The sequence below is a fragment of the Salvelinus alpinus genome, chromosome 5 (assembly GCF_045679555.1).
Source record: "Salvelinus alpinus chromosome 5, SLU_Salpinus.1, whole genome shotgun sequence".
NCBI lineage: Eukaryota > Metazoa > Chordata > Actinopteri > Salmoniformes > Salmonidae > Salvelinus > Salvelinus alpinus.
In genome coordinates, this window is record NC_092090.1 from 51,389,001 (window position 1) to 51,403,845 (window position 14,845).

Below are 14,845 nucleotides of genomic sequence, written 5' to 3' on the forward strand. Positions count from 1 at the left end.
TAAGTCTCTGCTAGGTAAAGCCCCGCCTTATCTCAGCTCACTGGTCACCATAGCAGCACCCACCCGTAGCACGCGCTCCAGCAGGTATATCTCACTGGTCATCCCCAAAGCCAATTCTTCCTTTGGCCGTCTTTCCTTACAGTTCTTTGCTGCCAATGACTGGAATGAACTGCAAAAATCTCTGAAGCTGGAGACTTTTACCTCCCTCACTAGCTTTAAGCACCAGCTGTCAGAGCAGCTCATAGATCACTGCACCTGTACATAACTCATCTGTAAATAGCCTATCCAATCTACCTCATCCCCATACTGTATATATTTATTTATCTTGCTCCTTTGCACCCCAGTATCTCTACTTGCACATTCATCTTCTGCACACCCTACCATTCCAGTGTTTAATTGCTATATTGTAATTACTTCGCCACCATGGCCTATTTATTGCCTTACCTCTCTTATCCTACCTCATTTGCACATGCTTTTTTATAGATTTTTCTACTGTATTATTGATTGTATGCTTGTTTATTCCATGTGTAACTCTGTTGTTGTATGTGTCGAACTGCTTTGCTTTATCTTGGCCAGGTCGCAGTTGCAAATGAGAACTTGTTCTCAACTAGCCTACCTGGTTAAATAAAGGTGAAATAAAAAAAGAATTATAAAAAACATTTGAGTCCTTAAAGAGATGGGTGGGGCTAAGGCTTAAGAGGGTGTGTACGATGCTGAATGGGTGTAGACAAAGAAGAGCTCTCCAGTAGGTTTACCAAAACATTTAAGGGCCATTTTCTCAAAAGTGCAGTTACAAATTAATCAACTTTCAAAGCAGACTTTACTTTCCCATTGTTCCTCAACTGTAGTGTATGATATACAATTTTCTAGTTCTGAGTCTCGTACCTTTATCCAATGTAAAAAACACAATTTCTAATTTTGCTACATAAGACCAAATCGAGCCAGTCGGTCACATATAGCCTACCTTAATGCAGCGGAGGTTGCAGGATCAGATGGAAAGCATGATCTGTCTCTAGCCTTTTTCTTCCTCACAAATATTATAATTAATTTGCCAGAATATGTTACATCGTCATTCCATAAGTATTGAAGGTACTGCAATGTTACAGCTATCTTTAGACACATAGCCAGTACCACTGAGGTATAACATTATAACCCACCCAAACTACTAGGCCTATCTGAAATATAAAAATGATCAACAAAATCAACAGGTAGCCTATTGTTGTGGCAAAGATGCGTTCATACAGATCGCTAAACGGTACTTTATATGGATAATATACCGGAATACTTATATGGATAACACACCGGAATACTAACCACCGGTCCTGGGATTCATCATCATGCACACCTGGCATCCTTCATTATGTGTACCTGCAGATCATCATGATTCACACCTAGACATCATTACCTCCCTTTATATGTCCCTCCATTATGTGCATTCCTCAGTTGGTATTGTTTCCTGTTTTCATGCTATCTCACCACTGTCACGCTGTCTTGTTTCATGTTTTTTTATTAAATGTTTCACCTGCACCTGCTTCTCGACTCACAGCATCATCGTTACAGCACTTTCTGGTCACTAATCTGGATATGTGCATCCACCTTTGTGCGCAATTGGTGATTGGTCATTGGTCAACAGTCAAGACGTGCAAATGTTTGGTTCTTAAACACAAATTAGATGTTTTTGAAACAAGAATTTGGTGTAATGCCGTAGACCTATTTTAGTGACCAGATCGAATAAGCAAAGGTATAAATATTAATTACAAATGGTAGGCTATATGTAGCCTATTAAAATATGTATGAAATACATATATTTTTCCAATTCAGTTTCACAATCGCAACCTTCTTACTGCCCTAGCTCACCCGACCTGTGTTGATTGACAGTTTTCTGGTCAGAGGGCCGAGTGTGCGTTTCACTACCCAATCAGAATTTTACTGTCTCTGGCTGCGTGGAGAGTAATCCACAAAGATTCTGTGCCACAAAAAGAGTGACAAAACGTCACAAAACCTGGACAGATAATTTCAAGCCATAAATCTCAAGTCAAAGTAGAGTCTTGAGGCTCCTAGTCCAAGTTATTTTATTTTCTATGAAGTTGAGTCTCAAGTCATCAAACTCGAGTCCAAGTCATGTGACTCGAGTCCACAATTCTGGGAGAGAGACAGTGAGAAATAATACCGGCTACAACCATGAATGTGTAGTTTCTCGTTTTTGCTTGGTGCAGAGACAATGAGATTCAGGACACACACTCTAACCTGAGTATGTTGGTAGGAACATGGTGGCAGCAGTGGAATTCGAAACAAATCTAACAAACTTCACTGTCACTACACTGCTGTATTAGTGTGTCACTTTGTGTCACTCGGAGGAGGCTGGTCATTGGAGGAAGGGGAGGACCACCCTCTATCTGAATTCAAGAAAACTCTGAAATTATGAAACATAAAAATAGAAACAATTTATAGATAAATCTATAGTTAATATATTCAAACTACTAAATATCTGGTTAAAAACAGTTTTGCAATGGCCATTAGGGCATGCTCAATCAGCACCTTTTGCAAAAGTAGGCGAGAAGAGGAAGGAGGAGACGATGGGAGCAGTTGAGAAAACCCAATTGAGAATCTCCCAGTGACTTCAACACAAACCCATCCAGCTTATGGTGAAGAAGAAAAAAAACACCATCCCTAGAAACCTATGATGATGATGCTGCTGCTCAGGGGAGAATGAACAGATGACCAATCAGATCAGTAGCAATTTACAATTTACCACAGTGCACTTTGTTTGTATTCCGTTCCGGAGTTCCAAATTAAGCAGCAGCAGCTGAAAAGATGAGCTCCTACAAATATTGAAATTTAAATGTTTTTTTAGAGTAAAGTACATCGAAAAAAAATCAAAAGAAAACTGCAAACTGAATAGGAGACCAAACAAGCAGCAAACAAAGAAGAAAGGCTTTTGAAAAAGTAACAATTTTTCATAAAATTATACCGTTTTCTTAGCTAGCTAAGTTGTTTACCTGTTGCTAGGGACATTCCTGAAAGAAGCTAGCTAGCTAACAAGGAGTGTCTAGTTGGCAGAAGAGAAGAAGGGACAAAGAAGGGACAAAGTGGGACAAAATAAGGACAGAAGAAAAGGGAAAGGGGACATTAAGGTGAAGCAGTCCTCTAAAGACACAAAAGACAATAATACAAGAAACAACACTTCTATTGCCTCTCCCTCTACGATACGCACTTCCGGTTTGGTTTGGAGCGAGTAGTTGCATTCCGCTTTGCTCCACAGGTAGTATTACAGGTAGTATTACATTTCATTTCATTACAGTACAACAGTTTGATTTGTTTGATCTTAGCTGGCTACATAGCCGTCTTTGTATCCAAGATAATTGTGTAGTCTAGAGTAATTGTCGAGGTTACCTAGCCAGTTAGAGGTTACCTAGCCAGCTACACTTTCAAACAAAGTCAACAACGCAGCCACTGCTAGCTAGCCTATTTCACCAGCCAGCAGTACTATATCATTTTAGTCAATAAGATTTTTTGCAACGTAAGCTTAACTTTCTGAACATTCGAGACGTGTAGTCCACTTGTCATTCCAATCTCCTTTGCATTAGCGTAGCCTCTTCTGTAGCCTGTCAACTATGTGTCTGTCTATCCCTGTTCTCTCCTCTCTGCACAGACCATACAAACGCTTCACACCGCGTGGCCGCTGCTACTCTAACCTGGTGGTCCCAGCGCGCACGACCCACGTGGAGTTCCAGGTCTCAGGCAGCCTCTGGAACTGCCGATCTGCGGCCAACAAGGCAGAGTTCATCTCAGCCTATGCTTCCCTCCAGTCCCTCGACTTCTTGGCACTGACGGAAACATGGATTACCACTGATAACACTGCTACTCCTACTGCTCTCTCCTCGTCTGCCCACGTGTTCTCGCACACCCCGAGAGCTTCTGGTCAGCGGGGTGGTGGCACTGGGATCCTCATCTCTCCCAAGTGGACATTCTCTCTTTCTCCCCTGACCCATCTGTCTATCGCCTCCTTTGAATTCCATGCTGTCACAGTTACCAGCCCTTTCAAGCTTAACATCCTTATCATTTATCGCCCTCCAGGTTCCCTTGGAGAGTTCATCAATGAGCTTGACGCCCTGATAAGTTCCTTTCCTGAGGATGGCTCACCTCTCACAGTTCTGGGTGACTTTAACCTCCCCACGTCTACCTTTGACTCATTCCTCTCTGCCTCCTTCTTTCCACTCCTCTCCTCTTTTGACCTCACCCTCTCACCTTCCCCCCCTACTCACAAGGCAGGCAATACGCTTGACCTCATCTTTACTAGATGCTGTTCTTCCACTAATCTCATTGCAACTCCCCTCCAAGTCTCCGACCACTACCTTGTATCCTTTTCCCTCTCGCTCTCATCCAACACTTCCCACACTGCCCCTACTCGGATGGTATCGCGCTGTCCCAACCTTCGCTCTCTCTCCCCCGCTACTCTCTCCTCTTCCATCCTATCATCTCTTCCCTCTGCTCAAACCTTCTCCAACCTATCTCCTGATTCTGCCTCCTCAACCCTCCTCTCCTCCCTTTCTGCATCCTTTGACTCTCTATGTCCCCTATCCTCCAGGCCGGCTCGGTCCTCCCCTCCTGCTCCGTGGCTCGACGACTCATTGCGAGCTCACAGAACAGGGCTCCGGGCAGCCGAGCGGAAATGGAGGAAAACTCGCCTCCATGCGGACCTGGCATCCTTTCACTCCCTCCTCTCTACATTCTCCTCTTCTGTCTCTGCTGCTAAAGCCAATTTCTACCACTCTAAATTCCAAGCATCTGCCTCTAACCCTAGGAAGCTCTTTGCCACCTTCTCCTCCCTCCTGAATCCTCCTCCCCCTCCTCCCCCCTCCTCCCTCTCTGCTGATGACTTCGTCAACCATTTTGAAAAGAAGGTCGACGACATCCGATCCTCGTTTGCTAAGTCAAACGACACCGCTGGTTCTGCTCACACTGCTCTACCCTGTGCTTTGACCTCTTTCTCCCCTCTCTCTCCAGATGAAATCTCGCGTCTTGTGACGGCCGGCCGCCCAACAACCTGCCCGCTTGACCCTATCCCCTCCTCTCTTCTCCAGACCATTTCCGGAGACCTTCTCCCTTACCTCACCTCGCTCATCAACTCATCCTTGACCGCTGGCTACGTCCCTTCCGTCTTCAAGAGAGCGAGAGTTGCACCCCTTCTGAAAAAACCTACACTCGATCCCTCCGATGTCAACAACTACAGACCAGTATCCCTTCTTTCTTTTCTCTCCAAAACTCTTGAACGTGCCGTCCTTGGCCAGCTCTCCTGCTATCTCTCTCAGAATGACCTTCTTGATCCAAATCAGTCAGGTTTCAAGACTAGTCATTCAACTGAGACTGCTCTTCTCTGTGTCACGGAGGCGCTCCGCACTGCTAAAGCTAACTCTCTCTCCTCTGCTCTCATCCTTCTAGACCTATCGGCTGCCTTTGATACTGTGAACCATCAGATCCTCCTCTCCACCCTCTCCGAGCTGGGCATCTCCGGCGCGGCCCACGCTTGGATTGCGTCCTACCTGACAGGTCGCTCCTACCAGGTGGCGTGGCGAGAATCTGTCTCCGCACCACGTGCTCTCACCACTGGTGTCCCCCAGGGCTCTGTTCTAGGCCCTCTCCTATTCTCGCTATACACCAAGTCACTTGGCTCTGTCATATCCTCACATGGTCTCTCCTATCATTGCTATGCAGACGACACACAATTAATCTTCTCCTTTCCCCCCTCTGATAACCAGGTGGTGAATCGCATCTCTGCATGTCTGGCAGACATATCAGTGTGGATGACGGATCACCACCTCAAGCTGAACCTCGGCAAGACGGAGCTGCTCTTCCTCCCGGGGAAGGACTGCCCGTTCCATGATCTCGCCATCACGGTTGACAACTCCATTGTGTCCTCCTCCCAGAGTGCTAAGAACCTTGGCGTGATCCTGGACAACACCCTGTCGTTCTCAACTAACATCAAGGCGGTGACCCGTTCCTGTAGGTTCATGCTCTACAACATTCGCAGAGTACGACCCTGCCTCACGCAGGAAGCGGCGCAGGTCCTAATCCAGGCACTTGTCATCTCCCGTCTGGATTACTGCAACTCGCTGTTGGCTGGGCTCCCTGCCTGTGCCATTAAACCCCTACAACTCATCCAGAACGCCGCAGCCCGTCTGGTGTTCAACTTTCCCAAGTTCTCTCACGTCACCCCGCTCCTCCGCTCTCTCCACTGGCTTCCAGTTGAAGCTCGCATCCGCTACAAGACCATGGTGCTTGCCTACGGAGCTGTGAGGGGAACGGCACCTCCGTACCTTCAGGCTCTGATCAGGCCCTACACCCAAACAAGGGCACTGCGTTCATCCACCTCTGGCCTGCTCGCCTCCCTACCTCTGAGGAAGTACAGTTCCCGCTCAGCCCAGTCAAAACTGTTCGCTGCTCTGGCACCCCAATGGTGGAACAAACTCCCTCACGACGCCAGGTCAGCGGAGTCAATCACCACCTTCCGGAGACACCTGAAACCCCACCTCTTTAAGGAATACCTAGGATAGGATAAAGTAATCCTTCTAACCCCCCCCCCTTAAAAGAGTTAGATGCACTATTGTAAAGTGGTTGTTCCACTGGATATCATAAGGTGAATGCACCAATTTGTAAGTCGCTCTGGATAAGAGCGTCTGCTAAATGACTTAAATGTAAATGTAAAATGTATCATGGGTGAAAGATTTTGCACTAATCACTGCTTCCTTTATCATAAAGTAGGATAGTCCTGTTTGATGTTGCATAGGTGAAAACTTTGCATCCTGTTAATTTATAAAGCCTTTTTCCAAAAACTCCTGCATTACTTAACATTGTTACTACTAACTTATGGAAGAACGAGATACTTGAAATTCCGTCTGTTACTACAGATTTAGATAAAAGGGTCTTTCCACAAAAAGAGTGCCTTTTGCGTCCCTTTGATATTTTAAGTAGACATGCACCAATATTGATTTTTAAAAGCCTGTTATATTAAATGAAGTGCCTTTTAATATAGACCACATGGGTTAATAAATCAAGATTTTTTAGTGCCAAGAGTTTTGATATGTCCCTCCGTGCAATTCCCGTTTGCACGGAGGGATAAGAAGATTTAAACCCACTTAACCACAATATTTCTCCATGTTAAAGCACTAATTATTTTGTTGACTTGACAAAGTCATTTCTGAAGATTATTATTTATTTCATGTGGTTAGTGATTCATTTACGTCTGTCCTTAATTTTAAGGTCAACCCTGTTACGTGAACTGAATTCTCGTTTTAATATGAAACTATTAATTTAAAAAATGTAAGCTAAAAATCAAATCATAGTGTAAAAGCAGGTGGGCTGGTTCCTCTCTTTTTCTGATGTTTTGTGAGTGGGTTGAGCATAACACGTCAACCCTGTTACCCATAGATAGACAGGTTAGAAATGTTTGAACAATTACATTGTTTTTGTGAACCCTGCAATCAATTGCTGAAATTTTCAACTTTGACAGAATGTAACAATTTTTTTTTTTACACTTCTCAAAAGGTACCAAATTGGTGGAATGACCCAAACAGCTTTTAGTTTCTTCGCACCTCACTTATGGAACAATCTTCAGAATACTCTACAGTTGGATGCATTGGTGCCCTTTGGGCAATTCAGATTTTTGGTTGAAGACCTCTTTACCTAGGAATGTGACTGTTTTTCATGATTGTGTTTTGTATTTTCTATGCTCCTATACTGCCTTGATTGTGTAATTGTTGTGTAATTGTTGAGATGCAAGGATCCCTTGCAAAAGAGACCTTGGTCTCAATGGGCCTCCTGTTACAATATAGGTTAAGGGCTCGATTCAATCCGTAGCGCTGAAGATCCGCATTATACGATTGAAATGTAAAGGTCATTTTTCGAATGAGCTGACATATGCAGCGTTTACCATGAATGCAGTCTCTGCAAACGCAGTAAAATTGCCTTTGTATGGCAATCATGCAACAACGCAGCTCTTACACGCTACGGATTGAATTGAGCCCGAATTAACAATAAAACATACTGTGCAAATCAGAAGATAGGTAGAGAGAGTTTTAATGAGAGAAGAATTGTTATGATATGTGGGGTAGTTTAGTGTATGCGCATAGATAGACAGCACACTACCACATCCACACCTCATCCCTATGTGGCATCAGCATAGATTTACGTTTTTTTAAGGCTAGTGATAAGGATATATTAAGTATAGTTCACATTGGAGTTATTAACTTTAAAAAAGTAAGATGTGTTTTCAAAGCTTGTTAATTAAACTAGCTACCGCTAGCTCTGGTCCAGGGCGTTATGGGCTGCTTACTGATGTGAAACATAAACAAATGCACATTGGTGCTGTAGTGTTCCTAACAGTTAGATTGAAAAGTTGGTATTTTTCCAAAATAATTATCATCCATCATCCTCAACTTGTGTTGTGAAATCTGTTGTGAATGTATTGTAATGTTTTTAAAATTGTATAACTGCCTTAATTTTGCTGGGCCCCAGGAAGAGTACCTGCTGCCTTGGCAATGGGGATCCATAATAAATACAAATACAAAAGTCTAAAGCAATTGGTGTCAGTACAATGTACTCACCTGTAGTTTCTGTGTTAAGGAGTGTCTCTGCTCTAGCAGTTCGTTAGCGTTCTCCACTTCCTCTTTCAACCGCTCCATTTCCTGTGGGTGAGACAGGGAGTTTCAGAGAAACAAGATACACATTGTTACAGATTGTTATTTGTTATACAGTGCATTCGAAAGTATTCAGACCCCTTCCCTTTTTCCACATTATGTTACGTTACAACCTTATATAAAATGTATTAAATAAAACATTTTCCTCATCAATCTACACACAATACCGCATATTGACAAAGCGAAAACAGGTTTTGAAAATGTTTGCAAATGTATTAAAAAAAGAAAAAACAGAAATACCTTATTTACATAAGTATTTAGACCCTTTGCTATGAAACTCAACATTTCCATTGAACATCCTTGAGATGTCTCTAGAACTTGGAGTCCACCTGTGGTAAATTCAATTGATTGGGCATGATTTGGAAAGACACACACCTGTCTACAGTGGGCTCCAAAATGACTGCCACCCCTGACTGGCAATGCACAAACAATACTTAAAAAAATATAAACAATATAATTATAGAGATAAACTCAAAATACCAACATGTTAGAAATACTGTACTTTATTAATGTTTCAATGGAACCCACCAAAATCATTTATTGATTCAATTAAAAATCACTGTCTGGAGTGGGGACAAAATGTCGCCTTAGAGAGAACACTGTGTTTCAGCGAGCTCCTGTGACATTTGTTAATTTCTCTTTATATATTCATTTTCTAGCTTGAAAAAGTGGTAGAATTTGCTAAATAAGTTATCCTTACAATGAGTCTTGACGGCTATTTCTAAAAAAATTCCGACAACATGCCCAGCAGAACTACTAAGAACTCTACCAAAACCACCACCCCTGTAGATGTGCAGGAGGAGCTAGCTAACGTTAGCGAAGCTAACACCATTGCGGATCCAGGCACAATGGACCTGGTGATTCAAAGTATGACGGATAACATTACTAAAGTGATCGATGTTAAGATAGGAACGGTCTTGGAAGCAATAGCAGGCCATTCAGCTGAACTAGAGAGGGTTGTCAAGCGTGTGGATGAGGCGGAAGGAAAAATTGCTACTGTGGAAATGTCAACTACATCAATGGACACAAGACAAAGGCACTTGAGAAACAGGTGCGCAAAATGGCGGAGCACGTTGACGACTTGGATAATCGAGGACGCAGATGCAATATCCGTGTTGTGGGACTCCCGGAAAATTCTGAAGGGACACGTTCAGTAAAGTTTTTCTGGCTACCTACAAATGGACACTAAGGCTGGTCTTGTGAAGCTGGACAGAGCCCATCGCTCTCAAGCACCGATACCCGGTCCCAACCAGCGCCCACGGCCAGTGGTTATAAAGTTCCACAACTTCACCGACAAGCAACGCGTCATGGATGCGGCCAGATGTATCGGTTCTGACGGTAGTCAACGTCAAGGTCCAAGGGTCTCATCCTTCAATGATTATTCCACAGCGGTTGTACGAAGACGCAAGGCATTTGATGAGGTGAAGGCTCGACTCAAGAGAATGGAGATGGACTACGCACTGCTGTACCCGGCCACATTGAAGATTATGGTCAACGGATCGCCTAAAAAGCTTTACGCACCTGAAGAGGCTTCTGCGTTTATTGACTCTCTCGGGTAAATAACTTTAAGCTGCACCTCCGCAGCATAGGATAACTTTTTTATTTGAATCTGATCATGAAGCAGTGATGTGAGTTCTCAAGTGCTCCTGTTCAGTAATGTTCGTATCTTTATTACTTTTCTTGCTAAAGTAACTGCCACTATAGCTCAGACTGAAATATGTGTGAATCTATATTGGTGCCCGGCTTGGCTTTAGGTGGATGAGCCTCAATCTTCTTTTATTGATTTTAATTTCTCTATATATAAAGGATGAGGCTATAGAGTGGCTATGCGGACTTAAGAGTCTACATTGGAGAGTTGAAATCCCCTGCATGTTAGCTAGTGGGAAAACCCCCTTCTGGATCTTTACATGTTAGATTTTTTGGTTTAGTATAGCTCGGGTTCAGGGTTCATATCGTTTGTTTATGCTCGGTGAGATTGAGGAGAGTTCAACACATGGGAAAAGGTACCACTCCAACTTTACAGTAGGATTCAGTCTGGATATTGGTTGGTCAAAGTGCAATGACAGGTAACAGACTGTGTGTATGTACATGGAACATTAGAGGGAGCCATAACCCCATTAAAAAGAAGAAGGTACTGTCTTTTTTGAAAAAAAATTATATTGATATTGCTCTGTTGCAAGAAACTCATTTGGATGATAATGAGGGGGTTTGGTCAAGTGTTTTTCTCATCATTTACATCCAGAAGTAGAGGTGTATCAATTCTTGTGAAAAATAACCTACCACTTAAGGTGTTGAATTGTGTGAATGATAAATTTGGTGATTTTATTTTAATAATGGTACTTTACAAGGGCAGAACATTTCCATAATGAATATTTACTTCCCCCCTGACCACCCCCCTGATTTCCTCACTAAGGTATTTCTAGACTTTTCAGAATTAAACTCAGTGGTTGGAAGAGATTTGAATTGTTTGTTGAACTCCCTTATTGGCAAGTTTCCCAGCGGTATAGCGTCACTCTCTCCTCAAGCTAGGTCACTTAAAGCTATTTGTGATGATTTGGGGTATGCTGATGTTTGGAGAACCTTTCATCCCTCCAACAGGGAGTTCACGTTTTTCTCTGCACCTCATGGATGTCAGACTAGAATAGATTACTTTTTCATGTCCAGGACGTCTTTGCAGTCTGTTTTATCCACTAGCATAGGAAGCGTAGTCATATCTGATCATGCAGAGGTGATCTTGGACATAAAACTCAATGGGGCAACCAATCTGTCAAGACATCGGAGGTTGAATACAACCATTCTTAAAGACCATACATTTATAATATTTTATTACAGAGTTTAAAGCATTTTTCTCTATTAACGCTCAATCAACAGATAACCCCTCGCTCCTTTGGGAAACCTGTAAAGCGTACGCCAGGGGTCTGATTATGTCATACACAGCCACTAAAACTTCCACTCCTGCCCTATTAAAGGAAATGCCCTATTAAAGGAAATATCAGTCCTTAGATCAACGTTGGACTCTCTCCTAACACAGGACGCTGAAAAGAAAATGAGATTTGTCAGGCAAAAGCTTTATGAACATGGAGATAAACCAGGAAAATATTTGGCGTACCTAGCTAAAAAGAGAGCTGACACAGTCAATTGCTACTATTACTGATTCTGATGGGAATCATTTCGATGAAAATAAATTGACAAATTAGTAATTTAAGAAATTTTATACAAATCTTTATGCCTCAGAACTGACAAATGACGCACCCAAATTAATTAAGGACTCATTTTCTAAGATTGAGCTCCCTACCATATCCTAAGAACAGAGGTCTCTACTTAATGCCACTATTACCAAGGAAGAGATAATGCTCGCAATTAAGAATCTGCAAAATGGTAGGGCCCCAGGACCAGACGGGTTCTGTAGTGAGTTCTATAAAGAGTTCCATTGCCTGATCCTTGAGCCATTGCTTGATGTGTTTACCCACTCATTTTCAAATGACCATCGCCCTCAAACGCTGAGAGAAGCCAAAATATCCCCTATTCTCAAAAAGTATTGCTCCTCGTACAGACCCATTTCCCTTCTGAATGTGGATAGAAAATTCTAAAATTCTAGCCACAAGATTAGAGGACTCACTGCCACTAATTGTGAAAGGAGACCAAACTGGCTTCATTAAGGGCCGTAAGTCATGTAACAATGTCAGGTGGCTTCTTAATGTTATTCAAGCCTACCAACAAAGTGCTATGGATGGTCTTGTGCTCTCTCTAGATGCTGAGAAAGCTTTTGACTGTGTGGAGTGGTCTTACCTATTCTTTGCTCTGACTAAATTTGGTCTAGGGGATAACTTTATAAAATGGGTTAAAGTTTTATATGATGATCCTCAGGCTGCTGTCCTTACTAATGGGCTAAGGTCAAATAGCTTCTCTATACACAGAGGTACCAGACAGAGCTGTCCTTTGTCCCCTCTCCTATTTGCACTCCCTATGGAACCACTGGCCGAGGCCATCAGAGTAACGCCTGCTATACAGGGGCTGCTCATTGGTGACGTTCACCATAAAATAAGCTTGTATGCTGATGATATTCATATCTTGTCCCGAGACTTCAATTACATCTCTTGTTAATATTATTGAATTATTCAGTGAATTCTCAGGCTACAAGATTAACTTAACTAAATCAGAGGCTATGCCACTTGGTAACCTTCATTCTGGACCTAATACAACTCCCCCTTTCCTTTTAAATTATCTCCCTCAGGTTTTACGTATCTGGGTATATTTGTAACTCCTAAATTCCAGCAAATGTACAAAGCCAATGTTGTTCCCTTGTTTGATGCAATAAGACAGGATCTGGTGTGCTGGAACTCTGTTCCGATTTCATGGTTGGGTAGAATATCCCTCTTTAAAATTAACATTTTACCGAGACTACTTTACCCAATCCAAATGATCCCAGTATTATTCTCCAATAAGGTAATAAAGGATGTAAATGGATGGCTAAGTTCCTTTATATGGAGTAAACACAAGCCAAGACTTAAGATGGCAATATTGCAGCTGCCAAGTTCTATGGGCGGCTTGGATCTGCCCAATATTAGGTTCTATCAGTGGTGTGCCCACCTATGTTATATTTCTGACTGGATCACAAATGATGACTCCTCTATTTGGCTCTTATCCCAATTCTTAACAACACAGATTTTGGTCCAAATTGCTGGATGCTGGCTTTAACTTTTGGCTTAATAAGGGCATAGGCAGACTAAATGATTTATTTACTGATAAGATTTTTTTGTAATTTGAGCAGATGGTTGAAAAATACCAACTCCCAAAGCAGGACTTTTTTTCCGCTTTCTACAGGTAAGACATTACATTTTGAAGAGCACCACCTTATCTTCTTGACGCTAGGGGTCATATTTTTTTATATATTTTTTTATAACGTTCCCAAGGTAAACTGACTATTTCTCAGGCCCAGATCGTAGAATATGCATAAAATTTACAGATTAGGATAGAAAACACTCCAAAGTTTCCAAAACTGTTAAAATATTGTCTGTGAGTATAACAAAACTGATTTTGCAGGCGAAAACCTGAGGAAATCCAACCCGGAAGTGCATATTTTTTTTATCCCTGTTTCATTGTCTGCCCCTCTTCCATTTAAAGGGGTATCAACCAGATTCATTTTCCAATGGCTTCCTCAGGCTGTGAGCAGGCTTTAGACATAGTTTCAGGCTTTTATTTTAAAAAATGAGCGAGATTTTTCAAAACTAGTCAGGTGTCCTCTGATTAGTTCCTGCGCGCGAGAGGGGTAGCTCTCCATTTTCTTTTTCTCTCTTATTGAATAGGTTACGGTCCGGTTGAAATATTATCGATTATGTATGTTAAAAACAACCTGAGGATTGATTATAAAAAACGTTTGACATGTACTACAAACATTACGGATACTTTTTGGAATTTTCGTCTACCTTTCAGGAACGGAACGAGGCTGTGGTTTTCTGAACATAACGCGCAACCCAAATGGCGATTTTTTTTTGTTATAAAACGAATATTTATCGAACAAAAATAACATTTATTGTGTAACTGGGAGTCTCGTGAGTGCAAACATCCGAAGATTATCAAAGGTAAGCGATTAATTTTATTGCTTTTCTGACTTTCATGACCAAGCTAATTTAAGGCTAGCTGTTCTAGCATTGATTGATACACTCACAAACGCTTGGATTGCTTTCGCTGTAAAGCATATTTTCAAAATCTGACACGATAGGTGGATTAACAACAAGCTAAGCTGTGATTTGGTATATTTCACTTGTTATTCCATGATTATAAATATGTTTAGTATTCTTTTTGAATTTGGCGCTCTGCAATTCAGCGGTTGTTTAGGAAAATGACCCCGTAATCGGGATCTGTGCGCCAAGACAGCCATCTCTGCAGCACTCCACCAATCAGGCCTTCATGGTGGTGGCAACGCAGGAGTGGCTTTGGGACAAGTCTCTGAATGTCCTTAAATGGCCCAGCAAGAGCCCGGTCTTGAACCCGATCGAACATCTCTGGAGAGACCTGAAAATAGCATTTCTAAAAACCTTTATTTGCTTTGTCATGGGGTATTCTCTGTAGATTGATGAGGGGAAAAAACAATTTAATACATTTTAGAATAAGGCTGTCATGTAACAAAATGTGAAAAAAGTCAAGGG

At 42.2% G+C, this 14,845-nt stretch overlaps 1 protein-coding gene across 2 annotated transcripts in view; it reads right to left on the reverse strand.

The window, feature by feature from the left end:
• The window catches only part of homer1b (homer scaffold protein 1b), a 135,393-nt gene that overhangs the window by 15,112 nt on the left and 105,436 nt on the right, over positions 1 to 14,845 (reverse strand). For both annotated transcript variants that reach the window (XM_071400086.1, XM_071400083.1), the window contains one exon: positions 8,604 to 8,684. In XM_071400086.1, coding sequence (XP_071256187.1) covers positions 8,604 to 8,684 — 81 coding nt within the window. The remainder of the gene's footprint in view (positions 1 to 8,603; positions 8,685 to 14,845) is intronic.